The 15600-nt window shown below is 36.7% G+C and overlaps 3 protein-coding genes across 5 annotated transcripts; 2 read left to right on the forward strand and 1 right to left on the reverse strand.

The window, feature by feature from the left end:
- Window positions 1-157: 157 nt before the first annotated feature.
- Window positions 158-2096, forward strand: snapc5 (small nuclear RNA activating complex, polypeptide 5). 2 transcript variants are annotated; one of them, XM_088006248.1, is made up of 4 exons: window positions 158-319; window positions 591-705; window positions 781-858; window positions 1479-2096. In XM_088006248.1, the coding sequence occupies exons 2-4, from the start codon at window positions 616-618 to the stop codon at window positions 1665-1667; spliced, it is 357 nt and encodes a 118-aa protein (XP_087862374.1). In that variant the 5' UTR covers window positions 158-319; window positions 591-615; the 3' UTR covers window positions 1668-2096. The 2 variants fall into 2 exon arrangements, with proteins under 2 accessions (XP_087862374.1, XP_087862373.1); XM_088006247.1 differs by having other exon boundaries at window positions 159-318; window positions 583-705.
- Window positions 2097-3237: 1141 nt separating this feature from the next.
- On the forward strand, window positions 3238-9144 carry lctlb (lactase-like b). Of its 2 annotated transcripts, XM_014998817.2 has the most exons (14): window positions 3238-3718; window positions 3797-3957; window positions 4056-4143; window positions 4954-5063; window positions 5146-5274; window positions 5384-5479; window positions 5554-5608; window positions 5684-5845; window positions 5917-6194; window positions 6285-6411; window positions 6484-6683; window positions 7545-7608; window positions 8641-8685; window positions 8847-9144. In XM_014998817.2, exons 1-14 carry the CDS (start codon window positions 3529-3531, stop codon window positions 8960-8962), a joined length of 1821 nt encoding a protein of 606 aa, XP_014854303.2. In that variant the 5' UTR covers window positions 3238-3528; the 3' UTR covers window positions 8963-9144. The 2 variants fall into 2 exon arrangements, with proteins under 2 accessions (XP_014854303.2, XP_014854304.2); XM_014998818.2 differs by lacking the exon at window positions 8641-8685.
- Window positions 8969-15482, reverse strand: zwilch (zwilch kinetochore protein). Its single transcript, XM_014998821.2, has 18 exons — window positions 15005-15482; window positions 14792-14834; window positions 14602-14694; window positions 14238-14383; window positions 13970-14160; window positions 13218-13297; window positions 12989-13144; window positions 12812-12883; window positions 12148-12241; window positions 12006-12058; window positions 11820-11922; window positions 11631-11710; window positions 11374-11530; window positions 11211-11239; window positions 10954-11090; window positions 10743-10838; window positions 10251-10366; window positions 8969-9492 (listed from the first exon to the last, which is right to left on the reverse strand). Exons 1-18 carry the CDS (start codon window positions 15052-15054, stop codon window positions 9404-9406), a joined length of 1785 nt encoding a protein of 594 aa, XP_014854307.2. The 5' UTR covers window positions 15055-15482; the 3' UTR covers window positions 8969-9403.
- Between the last annotated feature and the right edge of the window lie 118 nt (window positions 15483-15600).

Here is a 15600-nt window from a genome sequence, read left to right on the forward strand (position 1 = left end):
ATTAAAAATGGTTAATATTTAAAATGACTAATCTATACAAAAACAAAAAAAGAGATATTTAATTTGTAATCCCGACGACAGCGTAAATTTTAAAAGCATATAAAAGAAGAGGGGAATTCCTACATTTTCCGTCACCACTGCAAAGCCCCTGTTGCCCCGGAAATGACGCCTGTTTGACAACAGGAACAACCAAACTTTAGCCTGTTAGCCTGCAGTAGCATAACAACCCGATTCGTTAGAAATAAAGAAAGAAATCTCCGACGCACCGATCATTATCCTTAGATTCTGTTATGGAACTTTAGGCAGTGTGTATAAAGAGGTAAGGCTGTTTTAAACTTACCCTGGTTTACGAATGGAGAAGTAAACTGAGCTATATTAATGAACCGCTATGATACAAAATTGACTTCAGTTGCTGCCAATACCGAGAAAAACGGAGTATATATATTATATTTTTCCTTTGGAAAACATTATACATAGAAATAAAAAGAAAAGATATATATATCCTAAATGTTTCATTTTGCCCACAAGGAGCAAATACTTTCCCAGTAAATAATAAATAATGTGCCCCTGTGTGCTCTTTCTGTGTTGAGGAATGGTCTGATTGCAGCAACAAACATGCACAGCCGTTTGCAGGAGCTGAAGAAGGAAGAGGAGACTCTCCTCAAAATCAAAGTCATGCTACAAGACCAGCTGAACCGCTTGAAGGTGATTGTGAGCTCATAAATATAAAGATGTTTGTGCACATATTCGTGTTTCACATGTGGTTTGCACATATTTTAGTTTGAAGAAGGGGCCTTGAAGTCTATCATCAGCGCTCAAACAGAAGGAGCTTCACATGACCCCTCGCCAGAAAATGAGGTAAAACGAACATGAATTACTTCAGTTTAGCATCAAATGGCTACATGTTGTGACATTTTGAATAATGTGTACTTATTCTGTGTTTATATTACCTAATTAAAAGTAGCTATTGGATCACTTTGAGTTAATCAAGTGGAAAATAGAGTATTTTGGATTACATTTAATTAACTTTATAATGTCTACCACATCCAAGTTCAAGCCCACAATAGCTTTCTGCCAGTATTATAGTAGTAGTTTTGAGTGAATAATTTCAGTCTGTGGATGATTGAACAAAATAGATGTAATTTAAATGAAAAGCTGTTTTAATTAGTAATAAATTAGATTTAATTTAGAGGTGCCAGAGTAAAGCAGGCTAAATGAATGTTTAGGATTTTTGCTAAAAACTTTGAAAACTCGGTGTTATTCCATTCTACTCTTTGTTGCTCTATCACATTCTGAATTAAATAAAATGCTTATATTTTGGGACTAACGTGTGAGGTCTCGATTGTACAAACAGTTTTGGAATGATCTGTATCTACAGGTTGGAAATGATCTTGATCATTTACTGTAACTGGACGATGAGCTTTTCTTGCTTTGTCTTTGCCTCTGGACTGAAATCAAGTTTATTCATATTATTCCAGGTTCAGATTAATCTTGACGATGAGACCGAAATCAATCGCACCAAACTCTTGCTGAATAGTGCTGAGGATTATGACATGGAGGAAGAAGACGAAGATGATGACGACGAGGAGAATGAATATGATGAAGAGGATGATGACAATGAGTTTGAATTTGTGCCTGAAGCAGTTGAGGAGGATGATGATTACTAAGAATTATGGGTTGTGTGTGTATCTGGCCACTTAACGAGAACACCTTTTAGTTGTATTATTAGTTGGTAGCTTTAATTTATTCAGATGGAGTAACCGTTACATTGTAATAGTCAGTGGTGCTAGCAGTGCCCATTTCTAGCCTAATTTAGAGCATATTGTCTACATTTCTCCCTATAATTTAACTTAAAGTTTGTGAGGAATGTGTCACTGACATGCTATAAGACAGTATCATTAGGTGCTTACTGAGTAGCTTTCTAGGCATTTTTCTTTTTTTTTTTTTTTGGTGACGTATTCACTTGAAAATCCAAAATCCTGGTTGTTATGCGTGTCATGAAATGTTATGGCTGGGCCATAAAAGAGAATAAAATGTACGTGTTGTTTTAAAAGAAATGAGAATTTTAAGCACAAAAATAAATGTTTTGCTTTGTTTATTGTGTGTCTGATTTCAATATTGTTCACTTGTAATTATAACGAAACATGTTTTACGTGACATTTGTATATTGCAGATGCATTTTAGTATATTAGAATATAATTGGAAAATTCATTTTTGTGATTCCATTTTTAAAAATGCATAATTACAAGCAATTTTTTTTAATTTCTTCAGGTGAATTACTAATAGTAACTTTTTGTTTACGTTGACATATATATACAGATTCAGCGATATCATGCTTTTTATTGTCACAAATGTTCCTTGCACCACCACACTGCTAAAGTAGCATATCACTTGATTCAAATTTTGCACATATAAGGACCATATTAGAAGCAATTTTTTCACCAGCTGGTGGCCGGAGTCATGTCCAGTTATGTCTAATGTAGCTAATTTGCCAGGAATCATAACATATGTGCCATATTCCAATTAAAAATTTCAAATTAATTTAAAATCTGGTAAAACACAACTACTGTTCATGTAATCACAAATGAATTTAGGTACAAATTGAGGGCTTCGTTTGCATCGAAGCTTGTTCGTATCTCTTGTCCTCATCTGATTCAGATAATTGGGGAATGCAGTGCCAACACTTTCAACTGAATAAACCATTCAGCATTTTCTAAACAGGTAAAACAATACATTGAGTCTCACAATGCTGCAAGCGTTCACACTGCCTGCAGGGAACAGCTCTGGAGAAGAGCGGTGCCACACGAGGCAGTGGAGACTTCTTCGTTAGATGTGTCCAGTTTTCTACATCTTCTGCTGCTTTGGGAGAGTTCTCACTCCCAAACAAAGTTTTGCAGGCCTCAAGTCAATGCAGTCTTTATAGGGTTTACAGGTAAATAGGCATAGATGGTTTGGAGTTGTAACATTTTTATCTGGGAAAGTTGTAAAAAATCATGCCTGAATTGAATATTTATTGCCAAAACAAACAAAAAAAATAAAAATGATCAGATTCATTATATTAGGCTACATTTCTAATTGGATATTTCAAGTTACTTTCACTATTTAATTTTAAATGTTGGCAGGTTTTTAAAAGTAGCATTTAATCTCCATCCAAAACACAATGATGTCCATATTATTTTGTGTAGAAACATTCTTGCATTGTCATGTGAGTGTTCACTGTAAATGTATCAGCCTCTCAAACATTAGCTTTGCTTACAGAGGTGAAACCACAGTTTGTATAGGATCTGTCTGCCTCAGCACGATGAGCTCACACTCCATTGAGTTTGAAAAGAGGCATTTGGCTTTGCATTAGGGGACCGAGACCCCCCACGGACCATCACACTGGGATGCTTCTAGACTGCTTGATGACTCTTTATGGACTTTTAAGTTTCTCTCTGGTACAAATATCCTTCATTTTCAAGAAAGTGTGTATTTGTTGGCTTGGTTGTGACGTGTTTGCCTATTCGTATGATTAAATGTGGTTACTGAATGGGCTCTCATCCCTGCTCATACATCAGGGAAGATCTCATCAGTTTGTGCTGCAGGAGAACCATGCAGCCCCGCTGTGGCGTCAGTGTGTGCCATGTGCTTATGTTGGTGCTGTGTCTGTCTGCGGCTGAGGACTTCGACTGGACAAAGAACAACCACGGCTCCTTCTATTATGGCACTTTTCCAACTGGTATTCACTTATTTTCTGCAAAGTCCTTTGTTCGTTTTGCCAAACACGACCAAGCTGATCGATTGTTGCGTTTGTTAGGATTTTCATGGGGTGCCGGAGGTTCAGCCTATCAAACAGAAGGAGCCTGGGACAAAGATGGAAAAGGACTGAGCATCTGGGATGTGTTCAGTCACAAAAAGGGCAAAATCCAACTAAATGACACGGGGGATTCCTCCTGTGAAAGCTACTACAAGATCAAGGTGAGCATTCAGAAAAATTTCAGAAGTGTAGGAGCTTGTGTTGTGTGAAGGTACAAGTCAATCTAAATATCTCATTGCACTGCATGTATTTTGTTCAGGATGATATTTCTCTAATGAAGGAGATAAGGCTGAACCACTATCGTTTCTCTATTTCATGGCCCAGGATTATTCCCACTGGTGTAAAGTGTAAGTAGTGCCTTACAAAAAAAAAAAAAAAAAAATCATACCTCTGGGCTTTTTCCTTTTTTAGTTGTCATGTTACAACCAGAAAAATATATATATATATTTTTTAGTTAATTTACTTAATGGACCAAAACAAAGTAACAATCTTGAAGCTTTAGGAAAAGCATCTATGATTTTCTGGGCAATTCACAAATACATTTATTGTAAGTTTGGTGTGCATTTCCAAGCAGCTCGCTTTGATAACTAAATAGTAAATGTGCTATGTATGTGTAATTGACTGAATACTAATACAGCTATTCTGTGAAGGTTATAAAACTATACTCAAACTTTTTAACATTTGACAGAGCGCAGATCAATGTATTGTTGAAAATCAAAAGTGGAAAGCCAGTGTAAACCTACAAAATCCAAGCAATTAACGTAAATTTACCCTTGTAGCTAAACATACAGCCAGAGAGACACAACATAATGTTGGTATGTAAAGCATAATGTATTCAACCTAAATCCAATTGAGAATCTGCGATAAGGGCTGAAAATGGATGCCATATTGCAAAATAAAATAGACAAAACTTTCAGTCTCTTAATGTAGAACGCTGTTAAAGACAGACCTCAAATGTCTATAACTAGCAAAAATGTGTTTTGACTCAGGAAGATTGAATTTTGTAGAAAAATATATTGAAACATGCAGTACCAATAAAACACATTAAATGACATACAAACATTTGGGAACATTTCAGGTGATCAAAGGTTTCTAGCTGGCATTATTAATGTTTTGTGTAGAGTTATCCTTGTTCTATACTTCAACACTATTTGCAGCTGACCATGTAAATGGAAAAGGAATACAGTACTATGATGAACTAATCGACCACCTATTGGAGAACCATATCACTCCCATTGTTACGCTGTATCACTGGGATCTGCCTCAGGTTGGTGTGTTTAATACTGACCACCTCGACTTTTAACTTTGATGTGCCTCCAAGCTATGAATTGTATTGTTTCCTCTTTCAGGTTTTACAAGAGAAATATGGTGGGTGGCAAAACATAAGTATGGTCAATCATTTCAATGACTTCGCCAACCTTTGCTTTGAAAAATTTGGCGATAGAGTGAAGCACTGGATCACTTTCAACAATCCCTGGGTGTGTTTGGAATATTGTTTTTTTTTAAGTTTGCAACAGGATTGCTTTACTCACTCCTGCTGAATAAGGCAATTAAGTAGATGTCTCTCTACTTAACATCCATTTACAGTCTATGGCTGTTGAAGGTTATGAGACAGGTGAGCACGCTCCTGGGCTGAAGCTGAGAGGAACTGGGGCTTATAGAACTGCACATCACATCATAAAGGTATTAAGATGCTGCTCCCATCGCTCAAAGCAAGCTAACAAATGAAACTTACATTTGATCTTTTTAATATCCAGGCACATGCCAAAGTTTGGCACACTTATGATACACAATGGAGGGGAAAACAAAAAGGTAAATGAGGTTGAAAAGTAACATTCAACCTGCAGTGGGTTTTTAAATCCTGAGAACTGTTCTGCATCTCTGCAGGTCTGGTGGGCATCTCTTTGTCGGGGGACTGGGGCGAGCCGGTGGATATCAGCAACCAGAAAGACATTGAAGCAGCAGAGAGATATGTACAGTTCTATCTGGGCTGGTTTGCCACACCCATCTTTCATGGAGACTACCCTCAAGTAATGAAAGACTTTGTCGGTGAGTTGCACAGTAAAAAGTTAATCTCGCCGAAATGACTGAGGAGATGCCTAATCGACACTGCTGTGCAGGAAGGAAGAGTGTGCAGCAGGGACTTGGGACATCTCGACTGCCTGCGTTTTCTTCACAAGAGAAGAGTTACATAAAGGGGACGTGTGACTTCCTTGGCATCGGCCATTTCACCACCCGGTACATCACCCACAGGAATGATCCAACAGGCCGTAGCAGCAACAGCTACTTCACAGACCGTGACCTGGCTGAGCTGGTGGACCCGCGGTGGCCTGATCCTGGGTCAGAATGGCTCTACTCTGTGCCATGGGGTTTCAGGCGTTTGCTGAATTTTGTCAAGGTACAGAGTGAAGGTGTTTTTTATTTGCGCTGAATTTTAACTGAGTGGCTTAGTTCAAAGCCAAGCTGCACCGTTTTCTTCCTTCTACAGACTCAGTATGGGAACCCGATGATTTACGTGACTGAGAATGGAGTTTCTGAGAAGATGATGTGCACAGAGCTGTGTGATGAATGGAGGATACAATATTATAAAGACTACATCAATGAGATGCTAAAAGGTGAGTGATTCTAAAAATTATGTATAGAAAATGAGACAGATTAACTTGTTATCATGTTTCTCTGTTACTCAGCTATAAGAGATGGAGTCAATGTAAAGGGCTACACTGCATGGTCTTTGCTGGACAAGTTTGAGTGGGACGAAGGTTACTCCGAGAGATTCGGCTTGTACTATGTGGACTTCAGGAACAAAAACAAACCTCGATATCCGAAAGCTTCTGTGCAGTTTTACAAACGGATCATCAGCTCCAATGGATTTCCAAATCAAAGAGAGGTGAGAGATTTATCATTTTAAATTCTTAGATATAGAGATTTAGTTCTTTATATTGAACTGGGGGTTATACAGTTCGATATACACACCAAAGGTTGAATCACATTCCAGCCCTTTCTTAGCTTTTGACGGGTTTTTTTTTTTTTAAAGGCCTGGTGCTAGTCAAAGTCAACAGCATGTTTAGGTACAGCCGTAAGTGGTTCATTAGACAATGGAGAGAAACATATAAAAATGTCAATATATAATCCATTAACATTTTCATAAGTACAATAACAGCTGTAATATCCATTTTAAAAATTATATTTTACATGAATGTCATCCATTTTGATCACTGAATAAAACGTTTAAGTAGAATCTAAAACATATTGAAACATGCAGTACATTTTCCTCTTATATGGACAGACATATAAGAGAATAACTGCAGTCAGGATCATCATCAGTAAGTCCACAATTAAAAAAAAAAGTATAAACTCATAGTGTTATGACTACATTTGATTTACATGATCAAGTTTTTCAAAAATCTATTTTAAGATGCTTTACTTTTTGATTTGTTGCATTTAGTTCTATGTTTTTGCTCTCAGATAATAAACATGAAAAAGTATAAACAGTATCTGTTTATACTGGAACAGTTTATACTGGTTTCAGTATAAACTGTTACTGGAACCAGTAACAGTTTATAGAAAACAGCTTCTTGTGAAACAGAACCACTTCTTAGTGGAATGTGATCCACTCATCCGTCAAGTACCAATGCAGTGCATGATGGCCAATTCAAGATGAAGTTTAGAACTTCAAGGGTAGAAGTAACATTCAGAAATGGGGTTCAGCCCAAGTCTGTCATTGTTTTTTTTTTTTTTATATTCACAGGTTGAAAACTGGAGGAGGAAGGCTGTTGAGATGTGTTCTTCCAGCAACCAGCTACTAGCAGCAGGTTAGTTAATTTTTTTTTTCTGTGACAATTTTGCCTGTGACAAAAGATTAACAACTAGCTGGGGTAAACAAATAAAGATTTGGAAATACAATTGGTTATTTGTTAACGATGATGGGCAGACGTTATTACAATTTGACATGAATTTGACTTCAGAGGACATAAACGATTGCGTAAAAATATATTAAAAATGCAAAAACCCAGTTCTCAGAATTTCTTGCAGAATATTTGAGATATCTTCTTTGTTTGCCCTTCTAGCTAGAAGAAAATCCAAGGAACATGCTGAGATGCCAAAGGTTTGGCCAGTGCATGATGAAGTTTAGAACTTCAGGGTACATACTTTTTAAACTTTACTCATATCTCTGTCATTGGTTTTTGACTGAGTGGTTTAAAAACTAACACATTGAGGCCTCTGCTGCTTAACAAGTAGCTTTAAAACAAGCTTCTGCCTTGTACATTTTATGCAAACTTGTTCTGTTTTGTTTGTGCATAAAGAGTATTTCAGCAAGCAGGACAACTTACTGGACCAAATAATATACTTCAAATTATAAGACTGAATTTAGACACAACAGACTGATGGTTTTACTTTTACTCAAAACACGTACATCGATGTGAAAAATGCTTGGTTGGCAATTTATTCTGTTTGCTTTGAATCAGAATCAGAATTCTGTGCAAAAAAGAAAGCAAAATGAATTTTTTGTTGTTTTAATTAAATTTGTCATAAACAAATACATTTTAATATCAGAAAAAAGGGGCAATAAAAGCTATCCAAATCAACCTAAGCTGTCCTGAAGATTGCTCCCCCCCTTGCGAACAAAAACTGTTGTTGCAGAATTTTAAAATCTCATCGACATAGTGACTTTTTGTTGTGTCAATTAGTCAATTAGGGTTCAAGTACTTGCTCACAGCCTTAAACATACTTTCAGTGGATTAAAGTTGCAGCTTTCTGAAATACTCCAACCAGCAGCTGCATGCAGTCCTCAAAGGGTTAAAGTGTCATTAATCACCTTTAAGTACTTTCTCTTCTTTCATTAGAGGAACAGCGGAGTACTGCTGCCAATATTCTAAGACTTATACATGGTAAGAAATCCCTCATGCTCACAGTTAATCAGATACAGTGTAATTCTGTGTAGGTGAGAAATATTAACCCTTTGAGTGCTGTGCTTGAGCGTTTACACCAGTTTTCTAAGCCATGTCTGCGTATGCGACGGGGTTGTAATGAGCGTAAATGTGTTTTGCAGACCCGCTGACCAGCCACATGGAGATGGTGACTGAAATTGTCGTCCCCACAGTGTGCACGCTCTCCATATTGATCAGCGCCGTGTTGCTCATGTTCCTGCTGCGAAGAAGGAACTAGGAGGCGTTTGAAGTTACGAACATGCTCATGCAACTTTACTGCTTTATTTCTTTACTCATTTTTGTGTGAATACGAGTACATTTGTGAGCTGACTTTACATTGAAATGCTAACTTTATTCATTTGATGTGAATTCAGTGTTTGCTGAGAGAAATTAAACACTGCTTAAGCAGATAATGTAGAACCTAGAAGCAGAGATTCTGATAAATGCATCAACAACATGCTGTATTTTCCTGTTGTATGAAAAGGCTGCTGCAAAATACCTTCATTTGTGCTTTTATCAATATTAAACTTTGTTCAACAGATGGCCTCTTCTAAACCCCTAAACAGTCATATTGAAAAACTGACATCTCTAGTCTAACCCCCCCCCCAAAAAAAAAAACAACAAAAAGACATAAAAACATATTAGTAGCTAATGATGATATCAAATACAAATAGTACATTTACACAAAGCTGTTGAAGCTGCAGCACATCGTAGTAGAAAAGAAGGCAGGCTCATCAATGTCCCCATTTACAGTTTCATTTGGAAAATCTAAAAGACACAATTAAAAAGAAAAATAGTCTTTAGCGGGATGTTACAGTGGATAAGAGTGTAGATACTGTTTCAGTAAGAAGTTTTCATATGTTCATCATGGCCAGCCATAACCCGCTCTAGCCAGGTTGGTGCCCTAGATGAGGTTATGGTTTGCTGTCCCCAAAGTTACATGCATGCTATTCAGGCTTTAATATGTAGAAATATGTCAGGTAGAAAACTTGAATAAAAGTTGATGGTTGCATTATGTGTTCCCCATCTCGTCTATATTTACCATCAAATATATTTTTCACAATTTTTAGCATAATAGTAAAAGCGTGTAAAATGATTTTTTTGGTTCTATATAATATATTCCTTTTAAGAAGGTCAAACAAAGAGTAATGTCAAATCTTTGAAGAGCTACAATACAGTTTTTTCCCCTTTCTCTCTTCAACACTGTTCAAAAGGTTTAGCCATTTTATTGAGACAATCAAAATTGACTTTTGGAGCTTCCATGTGTGGAAAAACGTGGCAAATATTTCCTCTGTCCAGGACAGATATGGATGAAATTTACGTGTAGCTGAGCAGCATAGGCAAAACATACAACTACAGCAGACAGACTAGATGTGTTCAACACACCAAATTATTTAGTGAAGGTTATGGATATGTAAAACTGGTTGAACTACATTTATAGTAACACAGCAGCTGCAGTATTTACTCTGACACTTTTAAGCTTGTCCAGCACTGCAGATATACAGTGAGAGGTACATATAAATCACCTGTTTCAAAGATGACATGATCAACCAGCGGCTTGTCACTGAGCTGTAAGGACGTCCGCACCTCACGAAGACCTTGACCACCGGATATCTCAACTCCCCACATTATGGGAAGCTCCCTGAGGAAAACAAGCACACAATCAGAAGTAGGACAAAACTGAACAAAATGTGATTCTAAAGTTTTAACTCATGGGAATGAATATATACATATATTAGAAATTAATACTATTTGTAAAGGTTCTGCAATAAAAATCCAACCCTTTGTGACTGTGACATAAAGTTATAATAAAAACGCATTAATATTTGAGGTCGTAAGGAAAAACATTAGAGGAGTCAATGGTTTTGCAAAGCACCATGTGACACTTTAAAAATTCGTCAATTCGAGTTCGGGTCAGGTTAGATTGCAAAAATTATATCAAACAAACCCATTAAAAACATGAGGGAATATTGCAAATTATTTTGTCTTAACGTTCAACAAAAGGCTGTAAATCGTACTTCTGGTAGAAATGGCTTATCAAGGCTGGTTTGATCTGGAGCTTGAATTCATGTTCCTCATCGTATGGTGACGTTTTGTAGTGATTCAGACATGATCTGCAAGGGGAAAAAAAAAAAAAAAAGAAAAGAAAAAAAGACGAGTTTGCTTTTCTTATTAACAAAACGTGCATTTTCCTGCTCGTAAGTCAAGAGAACAAGTAAAAGTGTTTACTGTGTGAGGACAAATTGCCGGTCGTAAGGCAACCCCAAGAATGTGCCGCAGGTCACTATTATTTCCAGCAGGTGATGCAGTTTTCTGAGTCTGATCACTTGCTCTTGCAGATCAACCTCAGTGCTCAGGTAGTAGTACTGTCGAGTATAACTTATTACTATTAGGAATCTTTTTTTTTTTTTTTTTCCTGAAACTGTATGAACACAATGTAGACACAATGTCCAGATATGGAATGAAAAAATATTTTCTGAACTTACCAGGTGGTTTAAAGTTGTCAATTCTTCACCTGATTTAAAAAAAATAAATAAATAAGGATTACAGCTGTTTTTGCAAACCTTGTGAAACATAGTTTATTGGGAGCCTTTATTAAATCACTGATTACTAAACATAAACCTCACATTTAAGATGAAAGAAGCTTACCAATCAAGTAGTTAATGTAATCTTTTCTCATCTTGTCTAGTCCCACCTCCAGTAGCATGGTGACCGGGGTGATGCCTGTAAGAGAGACGTGGTCAATCTGCTGGTGATAGGACTGAAGGATCAGTTTGCTGAGGGAGCTGCTGCTGTCTCTGTGAATCTGGAGGCACAGGAAAAGAAAAGCAATCTTACAACAAAACAAAAACTTGCTCGCATTTGTGAGTATGATATTAGATGGCCAGAGCAACGTCACTTCATACCCAGGGCTTGATGTCACCATATCGTAGAGCTTCGATAACCAGCTTCAGACAGTCGCCGATGTCCTGGTATGAACTCACACCTGTAAAGAAAAAAAAAACAAAAAAAAAAAAACAAAATGGTAGTCAAGGTGATGTTATAGATGGATCCCAGTGTTGTTTACATTTATAAATACAATATGTAAATAGTACTTTTTCTCATCCGGACCCAAAGCTGCTCTGCAAAATCTAAATCTCCTCTTTCCAAGAAGGCGTTGAAAATGGAAGGATCCGTCTCCTGCTTCAGCTTTGGGGTCTTGAACAAAAGATGAAAACATAGTAACTGTCTCACTTCTCTTCTTGTATTTAACAAACAGAATTCTGTTTCAATTATTATACCTCAACTGTTTTGGCAGCTTGATCCTGTGGTGTTTTTGCCATGTTCCTAAGCTCTGTAAGCAGAAACGAAAGCAACATTAACGTGACAGCTTCTTCTGTTCTCTTAAAAAATTGTTTTGTTTTTATTTTTTGGTAAATTTACCTTCGAGATAAACCTTTGTCAGGTTTACAGCCGATGTGCTTTCCACAGGTTCCATCCATTCAGTCTCACCTGTTTTCAAACCATTTGCTAAAGTCTGAAACCGCAGGAAACTGATCAATTTATTATTTGAACTTTTGTTGTCAGGGCAGGTTTATTCGCATAGCACCAATCGTACACAGAGAAATGCAGAACACTTTACAGATATATGAAATAAAACGGATGAAGAAAAACAAAACAAAACAAAAAAAAACTAACAGAAATGCATAGAAGATTAAAGACAAAAACGGGGCTAAGACATAGCAACAAAGAGTTCACAAAATTATACCTTACTTAACCTTTATGGGTAATCTGCTCTAAAAAATATGATTTTATTTAGAGAATGTAACAATAAGACTGGAGACCATTTATTTTGACTTTTTTTTAAGATGGTAGTGTACTAATTTGGCAACAGACATGTATTTCTAGCTAATGACATAAAATCATGGTATGTTGTAATACTCGTACAAATTTAGTGGCTAAAGAGTAGAACCTTGAAGAAACCCACATTTTAAAGACTAATTTAAAACGTCACAGAAGACAGCATGCCTGTTAAATGATACCTAAAGTAATTTTTCGCAGTCGCAGAGAGCCAGTATCAGGATTGAAAATGAAATGAAGTACAAACCTGAAGAAACTCTAGCTCCCTGTACATCTCAAACATGGGACTTCTCATGTCTCCACAGACAACTTTGATATTCTGCAAAGCAAACAAAAACATTAAACAACGTAAAAATCACAAAACATTCCATTTTTAATATCCGACTAAGTTTACCATTTTCAAAAAAATATACAAAATGCTTACAAGAGTAGCTGTAGAGGACAGAGGAGGGATCTCAAGAATACTCTCCACATGACTCCACTTGAAGTCCACTGTCACGCTGCTCTGTGACTCGATTGTGGTGTTTTCCACGACGGTGGACCCAAACAAACTGAACCTGGCGCTACCTTTAATCCCCATCTAGAAATATTGAAAGATTGAATAAACAACTTAGAGCTCGTGCAGCAAATCAAGAGGAAACATGCCCACTTACAGAGGAGGAATGATGTCTGTTCTTGTGCATTTGTTTCAGTTCTTCCAGGGTTACAAGAGATTTTTTTTCCACCGTTGAACCTAAAGACAAACTGTCCATCAGAGACAAAGACAAAGCCTGTACAGAACACAGACTGCAGCACCAAAGTATTTGCTCCAATGCACATTTCTCCTTCATTGAACTCAGATCATTAAACAAATAACAGCAGATTCAGATGGCCTACAAATACAAAATACAGTTTTGAAGTGATTTTGTTACTTTACAACAAAAAGCTTTCCAAAACAACCATGCCCATTTTCCTTCAAAAATGTAAAATTCAACTCCCTAGATGTTTTATCAACAGGAATGGCCTGCTTAAGGCCATGCTACCAGCATTTATTTCTAAATATTTTCATTAACATATAAGAGATCATCAATGTTTTTTTTTTTAGCAAATATGAGACTTTTCATTCACTTTGGTCTGAACACAGATCTTAACAGAAGCAAGTGAGGCCTGCACTGCTTTAATGTTAGACTTCTTTTGTGATCTTTGGTTTGTGAATGGCTCTTGTAATAATTTTGATAGACTGGCCACATTATGTTATAAAAGATTGTAACATAATGTGTTGCTTTTTGACATGTTGTAGCCTACTTCATGTCATCTGACAGGTTCTATTTAAGAGATACTTGATTCTAAAGCTTTGGTAATAATCAGGCCAGAGTGTGGAAAGTGTGTGCTTGGCAAGGGGGAAATATATTTTCAGAGGTTTTACCTTTGCAGGTAATAGAATACAATTTGACCCCGGCTACTTTATTTGATGCACAGACTATTTCTGCACCAAACCAGGCTGTTCCTGCAGGATCGCTCCTGTCGCATCGCACCCAGAGAGGGTGTAAGATGGGGTTATTGTCCACAGCGGACACACCAGGGTTTTGAGATAATGTGTACAAAGACAGCAACTGTCTACAGAAAGAGAAAAGAAAATTATTAAACGCACATCTTTGTTTACATGAAATGGTAAAAGTTTTACTAGTGTTTACCTTGCTTTCATGACTGTAAGTGGCTGTGGTCCTTGCTCCGTTTGGAGAACATCACAACTATCTTCAGCATCATCACTATCAGCTGTACAGTTCGACGTCTCTGTGTTTAGCTCATCACCATCACATAGCCCAATTATTTTTGGTACCTAGCAAAAAAATGAAAAGATTGTACAGTGATCAGCAAAAACTGAGGACAAACTCTCAATCATTTATTAATTTCTATTCATGTTGCTCTTGCTGTGTACAAAAATCACTTGATAAATGAAGACTGGTTGATTGATGGAAAACATCAATTTGAAACCACATGTATTTTTCAAATACTTTTATTTTATTTTATTTTTTTTAATTGTAAAAGTAGACTTACAGCTTTTTCACACACAAAGATTGTTTGGTTGGCAAAGTACAAATTCACCGCAGTAAGTTTGTCTCCGTTCATCTTTGTAATGTGAATGTCCTCCTTAAAGACAAAGATATGCATTAAAGTCGACAAAAAATATAAAAATAACAGTTTTTCTTGGTATGGTATAAAAAGTAATTATTTTAAATGAAAGTACCTCATATGTGCATGAATTACTACTTTGGTCATCCTGAAGACATCTTGGACGAGCATAAAACCAAAAGCATAGCACAACGTAAGTTGAACTATACAAATACACGCAGAAAGTGAAGGCTTCTCCTCGCATCGAACGTTTAACAGCTAGATGTAGCTTGGCGTTTCTCGCTAAATGATAAATGAAGGTAAATTAAAATGTTTACATAAGACTCACCGGAGAAGTGTGGAAAACTCTTCTGCTCTAGATACCACCTTTGAGCCCATGACAAAAATGTTAATCAGGGTTACAGGGCAAAATGCGTGACTAGAGCAGCAGAAAACAGGCTGATAGTATCAACATTTACTAGTAGTAGGAATTGTTTGTGTTTGACAACCGCGCGCTCAGTCAAAAAGTGACGACACGAGTTCACAGGTCATCAGCCACGTCAGAGCAATGAAAATAAAAAAAACAAACTAAAAAAAATAATTGGTCTCTGGACTTTGCACTTCTTTTTCTCACATACACACAGTATGTAAATATATATATTTGTTTTATATTATTTTTATTTGAGAAAAATTGAAAAGAGTAAAGTAGTTCGACACTTCCGTTTACGCTGCAAGACACTGCGCCAACATTGTGTAAAGAAATTAGTCCCTACTTCAAGAAAAAAACAATCCTTTCCTTGATTATTGTTTTGTAATTTAACATATCTAGTAATTTTAATTTTTTTTCTATAATATTTATACTCTCATCGGGTATCCTAAAATATTTAAAACCCAGCAGTAGCCGAAATAGTTTTAGCGGAAGTCTTGTTCTCAGAGGCGGAGGCA

The sequence above is a fragment of the Poecilia mexicana genome, unplaced genomic scaffold, assembly GCF_051168715.1.
Source record: "Poecilia mexicana isolate PSO_F unplaced genomic scaffold, ASM5116871v1 scaffold_6, whole genome shotgun sequence".
NCBI classification, from domain to species: domain Eukaryota; kingdom Metazoa; phylum Chordata; class Actinopteri; order Cyprinodontiformes; family Poeciliidae; genus Poecilia; species Poecilia mexicana.